This window comes from Lampetra fluviatilis, chromosome 33, assembly GCF_964198595.1.
Source record: "Lampetra fluviatilis chromosome 33, kcLamFluv1.1, whole genome shotgun sequence".
NCBI classification, from domain to species: Eukaryota; Metazoa; Chordata; class Hyperoartia; order Petromyzontiformes; family Petromyzontidae; genus Lampetra; species Lampetra fluviatilis.
Genome location: NC_136307.1, coordinates 846449 through 863417, shown reverse-complemented (window position 1 = coordinate 863417; position 16969 = coordinate 846449). Strand labels below are relative to the sequence as shown.

The 16969-nt window shown below is 51.5% G+C and overlaps 1 protein-coding gene across 1 annotated transcript in view; it reads left to right on the top strand.

Moving 5' to 3' along the window:
• LOC144943914 (voltage-gated delayed rectifier potassium channel KCNH1-like) overlaps nucleotides 1-12495 on the top strand; it is a 34854-nt gene extending 22359 nt beyond the window's left edge. The window contains exons 9-13 of the mRNA XM_078871775.1: nucleotides 974-1214; nucleotides 3685-3884; nucleotides 5832-6084; nucleotides 8267-8463; nucleotides 10309-12495. Of these exons, the coding sequence (XP_078727901.1) occupies nucleotides 974-1214; nucleotides 3685-3884; nucleotides 5832-6084; nucleotides 8267-8463; nucleotides 10309-11373 (1956 nt within the window). The 3' untranslated portion in view covers nucleotides 11374-12495. The remainder of the gene's footprint in view (nucleotides 1-973; nucleotides 1215-3684; nucleotides 3885-5831; nucleotides 6085-8266; nucleotides 8464-10308) is intronic.
• Nucleotides 12496-16969: the final 4474 nt, after the last annotated feature.

Below are 16969 nucleotides of genomic sequence, written 5' to 3'. Positions count from 1 at the left end.
TCTCCAGAGGTTCTGAAATTATCTTTAACAATGGGCTTGTACATCGACGTGGAATGGATGGGATCTAGGGTTGCCACCTCTGAGGTTAAAAAAACCCGGGACATATCTTGGCAAAAAGAATATCTCACAACATCAGAATTTGGGAGATCCGTGTAAATCAGTGGTGTAATTATTACGCCACTTTCAGATTTCCCAGGGCAGCCACCTCTAGACAAGGAGGATTCTGGGGGGGGGGGGGGAAACAGGACAGGTAGAAGCCCCGTCCTGGAGTTGATGGATCACAAAAGATTTGTGAAACCTTCCAAACCTGGTAGTTTGCTAGATTGCCAGGAGACTTACGGACAGCTGATGAGCATACGTCAATTCGTGAATTCGAGTGCCTGATGCTCTTCGATATCAATATGAACGCAGCTTTAACGCGTACGTATGACGCGCAGGTGGGTTACATTCAAGGCAGGTGAGGGTGCATCATACGCGGCGTTGCATTTTCTTATCAGCTGGTTACAAATCGAGCGCAGGAGGGTAACGCGACACACTTCGTCTTCATTAGCCAGTCAACGTGGAAATGCTCCTCCCTGTCAAAGTTGCTGCCCCTCAACCCCCGACAGTTGAATCCACCGCCTTGAGCTGTCCCCACTGCACGGGAGGCGCGGCGCAAATAACAAACGGCGACGATGGCGACGCTCCGCCGTCTTCTCCAGTACCAACACGGCCGCCATTCGCCACCGAGTGATGGCGACGCCACCACGGCGCCTGTGCCAGGCTAGGTGCACTTTGAGAACCACGTGAGAGTGTCGAAGGCTCGCCGACGGGAGGTCACGGGACAGACCCAGCAGGTGCCGTGGGCCGGCTGACTGAGATGACCGGCCGATGCGCCAGCTGTGCCCCCGTGCCGACTTGCCGCGTTTTAGCTGCTGTGTTCCCCTAACACCCCCCACCTCCGCCCTAATCAACGGCGGTGGCGCGCGCGCAGGTGATCGACGAGTCGACGAACCTCATCCGCAAACACTCGTGGCTCTACCAGCTGGGCGAGACCATCGGCACGCCGTACCACTTCAACGGCACCCAGTGGGAGGGCGGCCCCAGCAAGGACGCGGTCTACATCTCCTCGCTCTACTTCACCATGACGAGCCTCACCAGCATCGGCTTCGGCAACATCGCGCCCACCACCGACGGGGAGAAGATCTTCGCCGTCGCCATGATGATGATCGGATGTGAGTTGGAGCTGCCGACGCGCGTCCTCGTCTTCACACCCCCCCCCCGCTCACGATGACCGACCGTCACCGTCCGCTGCGCTGACCCAGCCCTGAAGCGTGACCTTTGGTTAAAGACGGAGGTGGGGGCATACAGTAACTCGGGGTGGGGGGGGGGGGTGCGCAACCCGGTCAATGTAAAATTTTAAACCAAAGTGAAAGGCGACGGGTTTAGAACGGGAGGGCCGAGCCGCGAGCGGCGCTTCGGGGGGCCACCGCATCGCGCCCCGCACGCACCGCACGGGGCGGCCAGCCCGTGCCTCGTCGCAAAATCTGCACCTCGAGTGCAACTCCTCCTCCTCCTCAGCAGCAGCTGGGTGTGGGTGCCCCAGTGGTGTGGGTGCCCTGGTGGTGTGGGTGCCCCGGTGGTGTGGGGTCAGCAGTGTCGCCATGCGTGAGCCGTCGCTTTACAGCCCTGCTTATCCCTGCTCAAACCCACAAAGGCGGCGATAGCAGCTGTTCTCTACGAATTAGAACTCAAAACCCCGTATCTGTGTGTGCCCAGGCCCTTCGTGTTTGCTCAAAGTCATCGCCTATCTCTGCGAGCACAGCGGCGAGCGAGAGCTTCTACCTCGATATGTCTGGACCGTGCGGTGCAGCACCACAGTAATGACATGCACTACTTTATATGGCCTCTGAGACAGCGTATTTTTACACCTTGGATGTAATTGGTTTTTCGAAAAGCAGGTTTATTTACAGGGGCGGAATCAAAATGAAAACAGCGTGCGGTATTCTGACAGTAAACTAGCTTTGCGTCTTATCCACCTAATTACAAGGATGCATATATGTGTGTGTGTGTGCGTGTGTGTGTGTGTGTGCGTGCGCGTGTGTGTGTGTGTGCGCATTTGCATTCAATTTGGCGCCTAAACGGCGCGGTGTCCTAATCGCCTCACGAGCATTCAAATCGCGAACATAAATTATCGTCAGGAGGAAACGTCTGACAGGATAGAGGGGGTGTGGGAAGAGAGAGGGCATGGAGACATTGGAGGGCTGTGAGTCCGGAGTCAAAGCGAGGCCAGCGATGGACGCTCGTGCGCCTCGCGCTGCGTGGTGGACGCTGGCGGCGGGGGGACATGCGAAGGGGCTGCCGCGCCGGGAGAGCGAACGATCCCCGCGACCTCCCGCTCGTCATGCCGAGCGTGCGCGCCATCTACGCAGCGGTGGCACCGTCGCTGTTCGTACGCCGCCGTTCTGCTCGGGGTTGTTTCTCTTTTCGCTTTGAAAATCGATGCCATTTAGGTGGTTGGCGGGCGGAAGTTCGCTCGGTATCAATTATAAATGAAGTGAAGCGGGCTGTCCATGCGATGGGCTTACAGCGTAGACGATAAACCAAGAATGAGCATCTTGTTGAGGCCAATTGTAGGCGCACCATCACGTGGCAGAGATTCGGAGAGCCGTGGCACGCGCGTTCGTCAGCGCCGGCGTGCGGCACGCGATTGCGGCGACGCTGCCCAGAGCACGATGCAAAGCTACGCGAGCAGATGAATGTATCTTTTTTAAATCTCGCAAACGCGTTCAAAAAATTAGCGAGGTTAAGGGAACAAGTTGGATTTCTGTGCTGCAAATACACACGCACGTGAACTACACATGAACTACGCACGTGAAATAAGTGTGTTGTATTTCCCCGGACGTACGGCGTGAAAGAAGTTCAACATACGTACACACGTACGTGAACTACACGCGGACTACACACGTGAAACACACACACACGCACAATGGAGCAGAAAGGACCTTGGCAGCGTCTTCTCTCCCAATTTTGCCGGGACGTCACCCGGGGACAAGGACGCGCGTCACCCGGGGTCACGGAGAGGAGCGGCCGAGTTGGCGTGGAGCAAACACGCCGGCGTCCTCGTTAGAGTCGCCTTCGTGTCACCGAATGTTTATATCCGTTACTGCCCTCCCATATCGCGCAGTGTATACAGCACGTCTCATTAAATACGGATCCGGTAGGGCTGACCGCGCTTGGCTTTCGCCTGATGTGTTTACTCCTCTCGGCGGACGGAACGTTCCGTGATGATTTTATAACTTTGTCATTAAATGCAAATGATGTGCGTGCACAAGTTGAACCTGCCGGAACGTGCGCTCTTGCGCGCTGTGGATTGACAATTTTGAAAGCCCCTACGCAGGGTGAAGGTTGCACACCTATATTAGGGGTGAAGGTGACACCCGTAAGCTCTAGGAGTGGCACGACCACTGTGTCCGTTTTCGCGGTTGTGCTGTGCGGCTCCGCGATCCGGTTTCTAGTTGTGCTGACATTTCTGTCCATTACCTGAAGAAGCTCTCAACACGTGAGGCGAAACGTCAGACTTCGAGGCATACATAACCCAAACGTGCATCGGACAGATACACGTGACATCGATATTATAACCCTTTCTTGGAACAAGAAAGCAATTGCGTTAACATTGTGAAATGCCTCGTTTCATCCGAACAGCGCTCCTGTACGCGACCATCTTTGGCAACGTGACCACGATCTTCCAGCAGATGTACGCCAACACGAACCGCTACCACGAGATGCTCAACAGCGTCAGGGACTTCCTGAAGCTCTACCAGGTGCCCAAGGGGCTGAGCGAGCGCGTCATGGACTACATTGTGTCCACCTGGTCTATGTCCAAGGGCATTGACACCGAGAAGGTATGTCACCGCCACGCGTGTGCCCAATGGTGATAGCGGGTTCTATCAATAATTCACCAGCAGTAATTACTTTTAGGGCCCCCAATCTACCAGTGTCTTCAAATTGACAATACGGTGAATTAAAATAGATAACAGAGTCTTGTGTTTGTTCGTCTAGCTCCGTGCGTGACTGCAGGCCTCCCGCAGCGGTTACAGGTGTTGCCCGTGATTGAGCGGGGCATAGCTAGACACGCTGGTGCCTGGCCCAAGGTGGCATCCGCGCACGGCCACCCCCTGCTGCTGCTGCTGCTGCCCACGCCGCTGTGGGCGGCGTGGGCAGCAGCAGCAGCAGCAGCGCCGCCCCACCAACAACTCTGAGCCGCCACCGCCGGCTTCGTCTCCACCGCGTCAGCTCCACCGTGTCGCAACGCTGGACCACGATGATGTCACAGGGCTGCTCATGAAGTCACTTCAGCAGACCCCTTTATCCACCTGTTGCACGCATTATCTATGCTCGTGTCAAACCGAATTCAGGATGCCGCCGTGTTTTCTTAGTACGGTCATCGGTGACTAAGCCGAGACCATCGCCACCTTGTGAAGTTGACCGCAGGCGGCGCTCGGACTCGCGCACTCGCCCCCTGGGCCAACACCTCCACAATCACTAGTTGCGGGAATGTTATGTTCAAACAATCTTGTTGGATACATAAATAAATTGAACCCAATTTGTTCACAGCATTGGCAGTTGTGTCAAAGTAAAAACACCAAAAGAACTTGCCATGTTCATGAATAAATGTCCTTACCATCATCATCAGCCATGGTCAGTCCACTGCTAGATGAAGGCCTCCCCAAGCCTCCGCTGCCTCTCACAATCCTGCAATGTGATAGTCCACCCGGCACCTGCGCATGAACCGATTTCATCGCTCCGCCTCCATGGTGAACGTTCTCTCAGACGCATTCCGTTCCTCGGCTGCCACTCCGTTGTACCTGACCATCGGCAATCGTCCCTTCTCGTGATGCATCATGCCCAAGGGTGTGAGCGTCACGGTGGCCAGATGTTAACTACCTCACCTGGTATACAGGTGGTCGTGGGTTCTATCCCCACCCTGACACCTGTATATTTGAAATTTGCATGTCCATCTCCCCGGTGGTCGCGTGGATTTTTCTCTGGGTCCTCTGGTTTTTCCCTTCACATTTAGAAACATTAATTTAGAGTTTTTTGCTGCGATAAATTGCCACGTAACAAGCCACTTCGTTGAGCTACCATTTGTGGCCAGGTCGCTTCTGAAAAAGAGCGATGTAGCTCAGTGGGCCTTCCCTGGTCAAATAAAAAAAGTTTAGTTTAGTGTTCTCTGACCAATGTGCTCCTGTGTCGTTCAGTGTAATTCCAAGCGTGCATCTCTGTGCATTTTTCAGTTATTGTTTCATTTTTTGTGTAAATGGCCACCTTAACATTTCCGTATGACAGGAAATATACACGTCAATTGCATTCTCTCATAGTGGCCCTTCTTTTAAGAACCCCTACTAGCATTGTGCGCTGATTTGTGGGTTGTGTTTCGAACGCCGCGTGTGTGCTCATTGTAAGTGTCTGTGATTGGATGGAATCCGTCACGTGTAGAGGATTGCTAAACAAAACGTATTCACTGCTTCATAAATATGTTTATTGGACAAAGTATGATACCTTTTTAGGAAGGATGTATATAAAATCAATAATCAAATAATCACATATTTTTTAATAAACATCGGAAACCTTAAAATATGTTTATTAGGCATTGAAAGTTAAGAGAGATAGCACCTCTGAATAGCACGGTTGGCTACGTACAGTGCGAAAAAAGTTAAAGATAATTTACGTGACCACATCTGCATTCCTTCGCCGCGGCCCTGCAGCCAATGCCCGACCATTGAACAACCCAGACACAACGATCAAAACGACTTCAGCCTCCCGAGCCTTACCCTTCCGATCCATTGCAGGTGCTGCACATCTGCCCAAAGGACATGCGGGCGGACATCTGCGTGCACCTCAACCGCAAGGTCTTCAACGAGCACCCCGCGTTCCGCCTGGCCAGCGACGGGTGCCTGCGCGCGCTCGCCGTCGAGTTCCAGACGCACCACTGCGCCCCGGGGGACCTCATCTACCACGCGGGCGAGAGCGTCGACACGCTCTGCTTCGTCGTGTCGGGCTCCCTCGAGGTCATACAGGACGACGAGGTCGTGGCCATCTTGGGTAAGGGCGCCGACCGGGTCACCTCTCACGGCCGCAGCGCGCGGCCCCGGTACGGCCGCGGCCTCGCGACCATCGCTCGCTCGCTCGCTCGCACGCAAGGCGGCTTCCCCACGGCCTTCCTCCATGCAGCACCACGGCCGTGCGCCGCTTGAAAGCTGACGCGCAACGGCCGCTCGCTGCGGGGACGGGAGGGAGCGGCACGCGAGGCGCCCCCTCACCCCTCTCTCCGGCTCTTGCGAGCGAGAGCTCCGCGCTCGCTGTTGTGCCATCCGAATCACTCTCCTGAGCCACGTGGAGACACACGGATGCACTCGCCGAGCCTTCTCTCAGGCAGTCATCGTCGATGCGACGCGACAGCCAACAACAACTTTTTATCCCTCCCCCGCACCTCCGATTAGCACGGTTGGCTACGTACGGTGCGAAAGAAGTTCCACATACATACGTACACGTACATACGTACACGGCACTGCTGGGCCTCCACTCGACGGAGCCCCAGGGAGCCCATCAACAGCCTACTTTGACCTACTTTTCCACACTTTACCCCAAAGTGTAATTGCACCAGACACCGTGTAACTGTGGAGTATGCAGGCTGTTCCCGCTCAGTCCCTCCGCATGCACCGATCACACCGTGTGGCAACGGCTGCGATGGGGGACTGTTATCTGCTTTTAGGTCCATAGCACCGATGAGATTTTTCAGTAAAAATAAATCACTGTATTTTAATAGAAACTAAATTTGTAATTTCACACCAGAGTAAAAAATAGCACTGCAATGATCCAGGGATCATTCATTCTGATTATATTTTTTTAAAGTGGCAATGTCCAATGGGGGAATTGTTGCCTTTTTATACTTAGAATTCAAATGAAGATTAAATAGTTTCGACTCATTTATTTTGTAATCAATAATATTTCAAAATTATCAATTTAGTTTTTGTATTGGTGTCATTTTATTAGAAATGCGCATTGTATGGAGGACTTACGTTGAATGTTTTCCTGTGGCTGGTGTTGACGTGTGTGTGTGCACGTGTGTGCACACGCGTGTGTGTGTGCACACGCGTGTGTGTGTGCAGGGACCGCCGGCTGCTGCCAGAGTGCAGTGTTGAGGTGGCTCAAATGTTTGGTGGCGCAGTGTGGGGGGTGGGGGGGTGAGGGGGCGGTGGGGGGGGGGGGGGCACGGGCGGGGGGGGCCTTAAAATGGAAGTGGAATTATTTAATTATTCGCAACCTTTGCCGAATATTTGGCACCGCTGCTGGTGGTGCGCAAGGGCCCATGGGAAGTGGTTATTAAGCGGTAACATTAGGCCGGACACACTGGACTCCTTGAATTTAATGTCATTTAGTAATCAATTCCACCTACATCAATTTGAAATTTTTACAACTTGTTAAACGGTTATTTTAACTGTTTATTTAAATTTAAAAAGCATACTCTGTATATATTTTTGTAAAAACGCGAAAGCAACTTGTCTATACGAGGCACCGTGCGGACCAGCCACCGCTGATTACACATTAGACACCATGAAATGAAAATGTAATTCTCTACACACATGTTCAGGCGGTCCCCACTTGAACAACACAAAGCGTTGCTGGAAACCGCGCCGTAAATCGGATCGTAGTAAATCGGACCCGAATTTCCCATAGACAGTACAAACAGTACAAACAGCACTTGCCGATGTGTACCTAACGTGGTGTAATCGGTAAAGATCCGCAAAAAACGCCTCGGAATAACAAAAAGTTTCAGCCAGGTCATGTCGGACACCGGACTGACTGTTCAAATGTGTTCGGAGTCGTCTTGGGGGATGCGTCGTAAATAATCATTCTGATTTATCATGCACATTCCATCCTAGGATCCCAATGCGCAATGCATGAAGAGCAGGAAACAAAAACAGAACCAGCAGGGCAACCGAGAAAACTCAAGAGGGAAGGCCACGTAAAGAGATGGGCTTTCAAAGCAGACTTAAATATATCTACCGGCTCTGATTGCCTGATTTTAAGTGGCAAGGCGTTCCGTAGCCTGGGTGCCACGCTCACGAAAGCACGATCACCAACAGAGCGCAACCTCGACCTGGGAGTGCTGAGCAGTTGGAGATCAGGAGACCCATGGTGGCATTATATAAGATGCGTAGATGTGTGCCGTTGTAAACCGGAGAGCGCCTATATTTGTGTTTTTGTTTGGGGAACTGTTCAGGAAAGGGTGACGTGTTTGGAGACGTCTTCTGGAAGGAGCGGGTGATCGCTCCGTCGTGCGCCAACGTACGCGCGCTCACCTACTGCGACCTGCACGTCATCCGGCGCGACGCGCTCATCAAGGTCCTCGACTTCTACATGGCCTTCGCAAACTCCTTCTCCAGGAACCTCATCCTCACCTACACGCTCCGCAAGAGGGTGAGCGAGCGTGCGTGCGTGTGTGTGCGTGCGTGTGTATGTGTGTGTGCGTGTGTGTGTTTGTGTGTGCGTGCACGACCTACGTCGCGCTCACACTGAACAGCGCGTGCGCGGATGCGCTTATATCGCTAAAGGATAAATATTCCACTCATCCGCTGATCAAATGAAAAAATCTATCGCACAAATTCTCCATTATTCATGTCACTTAGAATAGCAGAACAATGACACTGCCAAGAAGCAAGAGAAACACGAGTGTGCATTCCGTCTTCGAACACGACACCTATATTCCACAAATCATTTGTATGCACGATACACAGCAAGGGTTAAGTGTAGAGAGTTCAGCTAAAACATGTCAATGCTCTCTCAAATATCCTCTGTGAGTGCGCCCGTGATACGGTCGAGCAGGTTTACGATAAATTAGTGAATGTGAAGCGACGCCCTGACGTGACACCTGCTACTCAGGGCTCCAACATTCTCGCACTGTTCGCGCTGTTCAGCGAGTGTGCTATGACTTACTTTGCAAGCTCGACATTGAGCCATGACATCTACATTTGAATGTAAATGGCATTTGAATCCAACTGCATCTCAAGATGTTTGAGATAATAATAGTAAAGCTATTGGCAATTTGCAAAAAGAGCTCAGGATGCGGAGGTACAATATTCATCAGAAGTTGCATTGTAGCTGCTGTGCCCCCGTGTTAACACGCTCATTCCTCCACTTCGACCTTGTCACCTCGAACACTTACAAGGCTGTCGCCAGGTTCACCAAGCCACTACACATGTCACCTTCAATCTCCTTCAAATGGGTTCCTCATTCCACTGACCCTTGCTTCTCTAGCATCTAACACCTATCGTTCCTCTAACCTCTATCTGGGGACCCCGCATCACCGCCGTTGCCAAGGGAACTGGCAAAGAGACTGCGGCTTCCATTTTAACAAAAAGCCTCAGCGCTCTGCAGGTCAGGGGTCTGTACAGTTTAGTGTTTGGTTTGTTGTCCTTCCCCCGCACCTCCGATTAGCACGGTTGGCTACGTACGGTGGTGCGAAAGAAGTTCAACAGACATGCAGATGGCACATCAGGATAGCGGGTGAACGATAACACTGAGGGCCTGGTGTACATCTTGAGAATTACACCTGAAACGCACACTTTGGCTGTTTGCCACATCATTGGTTCAAGAGACAGCGCTTTTTTCATAAATAAAAACATTTAAGATTATTATAATTTTTATTTTATGATCCAGGAAAGTCTCTTTGACTCTCAGTATGTAGCGACGTTGCTGCTGCTGTGACATTGTGTGTTGTATAGCTATGGGAGGAACCGGTGAACGCGGAATTTAAAATCCACGCAGAACAAGGGGAGAACATACAAACTCCACACGCTCACTCAAACTCTGCAGAACAGGGGGAGAGTGCCCGTGGTGGGAATCCAGCCCAGGCCTTGTGAGGAAACACAGGTCTAACTTATCACAAAATAGGCAATATATAAATACCACGTTTTATTTGATTGTTCGTTTCATTCGAGACATACGATGGATACCAACATATGGTGTGTTTTAAGAACAGCATGTTTGACTTTTAACCATGAATTCTAGAAAATAATTCCACATTCAGTATTCACCTTGCGATGTGGGTATTTCCTATTTTCAGATTCCAATTGCAGGCAAAAATATTCGTGGAAGTTCCTTTAAAAAAATAGTTTTTTGTTTGAGTAATAACTGTGAGCGGTTAAGTGCAGATTTTTTCAGGCAAAAATAACCCCCCCTTGAAATCGGATGGCGTGGCCTCGCGTCCCGACCGCGCCCTCGCTCGAGCACACGTCGATTGAACGCGCGTCTCGTCCCCCGCAGCTGATCTTCCGCAAGATAAGCGACGTGAAGCGCGAAGAGGAGGAGCTTCAGAAGCTGAAGAACGAAGCGCCGCTCGACATCCCGCCGGACCACCCGGTGCGCAAGCTCTTCCAGCGCTTCCGCCAGCAGAAGGAGGCGCGCCTGCAGGCGGAGCGGCAGCGCCAGCTGCAGCAGCAGCAGGACCTGGAGACGGGAGGCTCGTTCTACGACAAGCTCGGCGCCGACACCGCGGGCCCCGCGCCGCCCGGCGTCTCCGCGGCCGGCGAGGCCCACCTGTCCGTGGTCACCCTGCTGCGGCCCAAAGTCCAGAACGCGGACGCCGCTCAGGTGCAGGTGGCCGACGCGCGGGCCGCCGTCTCGTCCGCGCCCAAGAGGGCCAGCATCGGAGGCGGCGGCGGCAAGGGCTGGGCCAAGATCAAAGGCCCCGCGGACTACCTGCAGGTGGAGGGCGCCAAGAGGGGCGAGTGGGCGGGCGAGCAGGTGGCCAAGGCCGAGTCGATGGAGACCCTGCCCCAGCGGACGCGCGCGCAGATGCACGTGCAGGACATCCACCCGCCGCTACGCAAGACCGACTCGTGCGACAGCGGCATCACCAAGAGCGACCTGCGGCTCGACCGAGCGGGGGACGCCAACGTCGCGGGCAGCCCGGTGATCGGCGCCTGCGTCGGCGTCGGCGGCGCCAGCGGCCCCAGCACGACGCGGCCCAGCCCTACGGAGCCGAGCCCCGCGGCGGCGTCCGGCATGGCCACGCTGGTGGCGGCCACCACGACGGTGGCGTTGATGACCCCCCCTGCGGACGGCAAGCAGCCGTTCTCGCCGATCCCCGAGCAGAGCCTCTACGCGGCCGTCGTGGAGGTGAAGCTGGAGCTCAAGGAGGACATCGAGGCCCTGGGAGAGCGCGTCACGGGCCTTGAGAGGCAGCTCGCCGAGATCCTGGGCCTCCTGCGCAGGGACGCGAGGCCACCCTCCACGGCGCCGCGCTCACCCGCCCTCTCCCCGCAGGATGTCTTCGACATGTCGAGGCCCATAACGCCGTCGCCCGACAAGGAAAACTTTCAATTCTAAAACTAGCTTTAAACGAGAAGGTTTTGCATAACAGCAGACGTTTCTTGCTTCGGTAGAAGGTTTTAAAAAAAAAAGGATTTTTGAAACACGGTAGTGACGTAACGACATTTGTCTTGGATTTCTTAAAATGCTGTGAACGTTAATCACACTCTATTTTATATAAAGTGAGGTGGTCAAGAATTCCCTGTGGTGACTGCTGCGAGACGCGTGAATGCGAAACAAGGTACTGTGCATACGGCAAGAGGTGAGAAGATATCATGACCGAGTTTACAGTGCTGCGTGTGTGTGTGTGAAGCAGCTGTGAATAGGAAATTAATATTTCCATATTTCTGCTCAAAAGTCAGATTGCTTTTACTTGGAATGCATTTAGAGCCTTACACTTCCTTACGTTTTGACTGTGGTTTTGCCTGCATGCATCGTTCTGAAAAACAATAAGGAGACTAGGAGCGCCGCTATAAAATCACTAATAAAACAATACTGCATGAGTGTTATTACTTGAGGTTGCTACGACGTCACACCCGTGAGCAGTGGAGTGAAGATTCAGAGTGAAAGTCACTGGTGTTTTGAGTACAGTACTTCACGAATGCAATTAAAATTGTACCATATTTTTGGGAGTTGTTTTATATTCGGGTATGTTTTTTACGTATTTAAGTCACGAAATTACATTTTCGAAAAGTGAAGAAACGTTTGATGCTTTTTATCAGGTTTTTACATCGCTGCTCGTTAACGCTGCCGGTCGTTGACGCCAGCACTGAAGGGTTCGCACAGAGTGGGGCAGCTGTTGGAAGTGCAAGGCTCCATAGATTCCTTTTAAATTGATTTCTTAACACAAGACTTAAGTGCTGATATAGCAAAAAAAATGACTTGGGCGTCTACTGCTAAGGCGAGAGGTAGTATTTGTATGAGTGTTATTGTTGTCGTTGTTATTTTAAAATACGTCATTAACGTGACACTAAACACTGGAGGGAGGGAAATGTGGGCACGTGTTTGGAAATGCGTTGTACTTGAAACAGGCATGCAGCACAGCACTATCATTGAATATCACGTGCTGACATGCCAAGCAATCGTGAGCCCTTTGCGTGAGACGTCAAGTGTCTATTAAAGTATTACACTGCTCCTACACGCTGCTGTGCTCGTCACTTGCTGCGTGTGTTGGGTCTTACTCGGGTGAACCTGTTGGGGGGTGGGTACTACTCGGGTGAACCTGTTGGGGGGTGGGTACTACTCGGGTGAACCTGTTGGGGGGTGGGTACTACTCGGGTGAACCTGTTGGGGGGTGGGTACTACTCGGGTGAACCTGTTGGGGGGTGGGTACTACTCGGGTGAACCTGTTGGGGGGTGGGTACTACTCGGGTGAACCTGTTGGGGGGTGGGTACTACTCGGGTGAACCTGTTGGGGGGTGGGTACTACTCGGGTGAACCTGTTGGGGGGTGGGTACTACTCGGGTGAACCTGTTGGGGGGTGGGTACTACTCGGGTGAACCTGTTGGGGGGTGGGTACTACTCGGGTGAACCTGTTGGGGGGTGGGTACTACTCGGGTGAACCTGTTGGGGGGTGGGTACTACTCGGGTGAACCTGTTGGGGGGTGGGTACTACTCGGGTGAACCTGTTGGGGGGTGGGTACTACTCGGATGGACCAGCCCTCGTGATCCAGCACCCGTCTGCCTCTCCATGTTTTCCAATATTTGCTGTTGACATACACATTTAAATAGCTCTACACGCTGCACGTGCCTGATACTTGCTAAACAACAGCACCGCGGCAAGCAGAGAGCGCCCGATTGAAATTCAGATCGTGTTCGTGTGCATGTGTGTACACGTATTCGTGCTGAGCGGTAGTTATAGCGTTTTACCCTGTACAGTACTCGAGTTCGATTCCCGCTCACGGCCAACACGATTATCTGAAGTTCTGAACCGATCATGGGCCACCCCTAGGTCTACTCAGCCTCAAACGAGTACCTAGTGTGGTGTGTAAACAACACTACTGGGGAGACAAAGGCGGTCGGGCGTGATGCTGGCCACCTGTCCACTCGTGTGCAGTGCTGACCTTCATAGGTGATCACTAACGCCACTTTGTTTGTTAGGGCTATACGAGGTATATATTTTTTTGTGTTATATTACTGTTAATATACAGTATGTAATCTTGTTTCAAGCACAATGGGAGTTGATGTCCACGTTGGTAATGCCCTTTAGACACTGGCGAGCCAGCTGCGAACAACCCTGCCGGCTGTGCTCACCGGTTGACAGGTAGTGTAATGAATGTGTATCTGTGTAACACCTACTTTGGTTGCTCATTTGAGATATTTACGGAAGAAGGCGTCATCAACCATTGTATAACATCATCGACGTAGAATTTTCAACAAACTACAGTATTTTGAGCAATTACTAAATTGCCACTTTGGTACGACTCCCTTAATAGTGTATTTTAAAAGCCTTTCTTAATCCATTACCGTGACTGTACTGTTGGAGTAAGAGCTTTCTTTCCTCCTGATCCCAGCTTAATCTGATTTGTCTCTCCATGGATCTCTCAGTTCACATGAGATTTAGCGAGGGCCTTCAATAATCCAGCTAATTCCCTTTTAATCTCACCGTGTATATGAAGGTGTCGTGCATAGCTTGTTAGAGATGTCATATGCCCTGATCCTGCATTATGAGAATAGGAGAGAACACATCGTAGGGCCTTCCTAATAAATAATTTTACGCGATCTAACCCCGAAAGAAACCTGTATATGGATGATGTAGGGTCTACAGTTCACAATCATAGCTAAAGCGAAACATTAAAAATGTGATAACCACTCGCTGTGTAAAATGTTGAACGCCCAACGATCACAGGAGCAGGTCGTTGCTACGTTAACTTAACGTAGTATAAACATCACTAAAACATCCGGTGAAATCTAGTCAATCGTGTGTAGCCTATGTATGCACTGCAATGTAATGTCTCCCCAAGTCGTCGCGGACTCTCACGGTCTCGTCACGCAACGACGCGTGTCCCACGCGAGCCAGTCTCGTCCGCTCCGTCTCCGCTGTGGTCGTCCTCTCGATCACTTGGCCGTTCCCGACCATCGACCACCACCCCCTTTCGGGCGATGACCCCTCCCTATCGCACTCACCCGTCGTGATGGTGTCTCTCTACTCTGCGCTCGCTTTCTGACCCACACATTATTCTCTGGGTCGCGCTGTAATTCGAAGCCTGCCGCCGTTCGCCACGTTTCCTTGTTCCCGTTGTCAACTTTGTTCCCGTTCTCAGCTTTGCTCCCAAGCGTCGCAGTTTCTGATCCATGCGTCGAAAGCGTGCAACAACCACGGATGCCAAGCTTCCCTTTCGCTATCGAGCGCGGATTTCCGAAGCGCTCCAACCTCCCTCTCGCTCCTCGCTTTGTCCGATGTTTATCTGCTCTGCCTTTTTAGGCAGGCATCCGGCAAAGCAACATTCAAGGAAATGTCTATTCACTTCTCTCATTTCACCATATTAACATGTTACATCAACCACAGCTCATCGTGAAATGTGAACAAAACAATGTCTTGAACTTCAGCTCAGATGTTGATATAATTACAGTTAAAATGTGCTATTAAAGTACAGCTTCATATCTCTAGTGGCGAACTACACACATTGCCTGCAGAGATATGTAGTGATTCCAGTCCGGGTAGTGAGGTGGGTGAGCTTTGCCCCGGGGTTTGTAATCCGCAGGGGACATTAGGTGAGTAAGTAGGGCACAGTCGGGAAGCGGAGGCGATGTTGCATGCATCACTGGCTGCTGAGCGACTCTTCACAGGAGCGGATTTGACGACTGGACAATGTTAAGCAGAGTTGACTAAGTGATCTGGAGCAGCTCCACGTCCCTGATAATCTATGAAATGTCAGTCCAGTGCCTCCAATCACCGCGGAAAACACAATCCACCTACAATATGCCCAGACAAAGGTCATTTCAAAATAGAGTCCTATGTCCCAATTGGGTCATAGATACCACCACCACCGCCCCTAATTGGTGCATTGTTTGCAGTAATTCAGCTCAGCCAGTCACCTCGTTAATGTTAAGCCGATGGCCCCGTAGGCCTGATGATCTAACTCTCAACCATCGTCCAGGGGAACTGGTCGGATTGCTTTTTGGTTTGTTTAATTGAGCAGGTGATCTCGACAGTGGAAGCACATTCATCAACTTGGCAGGAAAACACATTCACAGGTAAGTGGCGTTTTCATCCTACGTGTTAAATGTCCTCTTAGGGACCGTCCATAAATGACGTCACGCGATTTTGGACGATTTTTGACCCCCCCCATCGTCACACGGCGTCACAAAAAGTCAGACCCCCCCCCTCAAACATGACGTCACAAAGCTCTGCCCCCCCCCCCTCAAAAAAAAACATGCTTCAAATCGATTTAAAGCTTTCGTGACTGCAGGGATTCATATTCTTGGTTCTTTCGGTAAAGTTACGTAGAAGGGAAATAATAAAATAATAAAAATATTCAACAATAAAATTCTCACGACGTTTCGACTGCAACATAAGCAATCATCATCAAATTTTCTTGCTGTGGATTTCACACCTGATGATGATTGCTTGTGTTGCAGTCGAAACGTCGTGAGAATTGTATTGTTTTATATTTTAATTATTTTATTATTTCCCTTCTACGTGACAAACCGAAGGAACCAAGAATATGCTTCAAATCGCTTTAAACTATTGTCATCGTAGTGCGTATTTAATGTGCCGCTGCACTCTGATGTTGTAGGAGAAAACATTTATTTAAAAGTCTATTTAATTAAGTAGAACGTGTTGTATATTTAAAGTTGCGCATTTTGATGTGACGTCACATTTCTCAAACCCCCCCACCCCCCCCTTGTCACACATCGTCACAAATGTTTGACCCCCCCCCGCTAGGTGCGTGACGTCATTTATGGACGGCCCCTTATCCACAAAACATCTATTAAACAAAACATGAACAACATTTATTCCTTCGGCGTTTGGTATATGTGCAGTACAAAAAGGTCCAGACGTTGCAAGCGAAGAATGAAATCTCTGACGATGCGGGAAGGTGGGGGAACTGCGTGCGAACGCGCCCATTGTGTTGGAATTGGTTTAACTGGACGTTGAATGCTACCTCGACGAGAGGACGTCCTCGGAAAGCCGGGAGAGGTGGGCCAACCTGAGTTGGGAGTGGCAATTGTGAGGATCATGAAGCAGCGTCAAGGCGTGGGCCGAGCGTGCCCTTCTCAAGGCCGTCCCGCACTGCCCCCTGGTGCACGGAAGGGCCATGACGCGCGCACGAGGAACGATGATTCCGGCTGTGATTATTGGACAGCGGTGGTGGCACTTGTGTCTCACGGCAAGAAAGGCGGCCTGGCGTTCGATGCCTGGCTAAAGGCGCCTTTCTTTGTCGAGTCGTGTGTGTTCTATTGCCATTGTGCTGCATAGATTTACTCCCATTACAAAAAAAAAACCTACAACGCTGAAAAGGAACCTGAAAAGCAGAGGTGGGACAAAGTCATTGTTATGCAAGTCCAAGTCGAGTCGCAAGTCATCAAATTCATGACTCGAGTCTGACTCGAGTCCAAGTCACATGACTCGAGTCCACATCTCATAGGTGGGACAAAGTCATTGTTATGC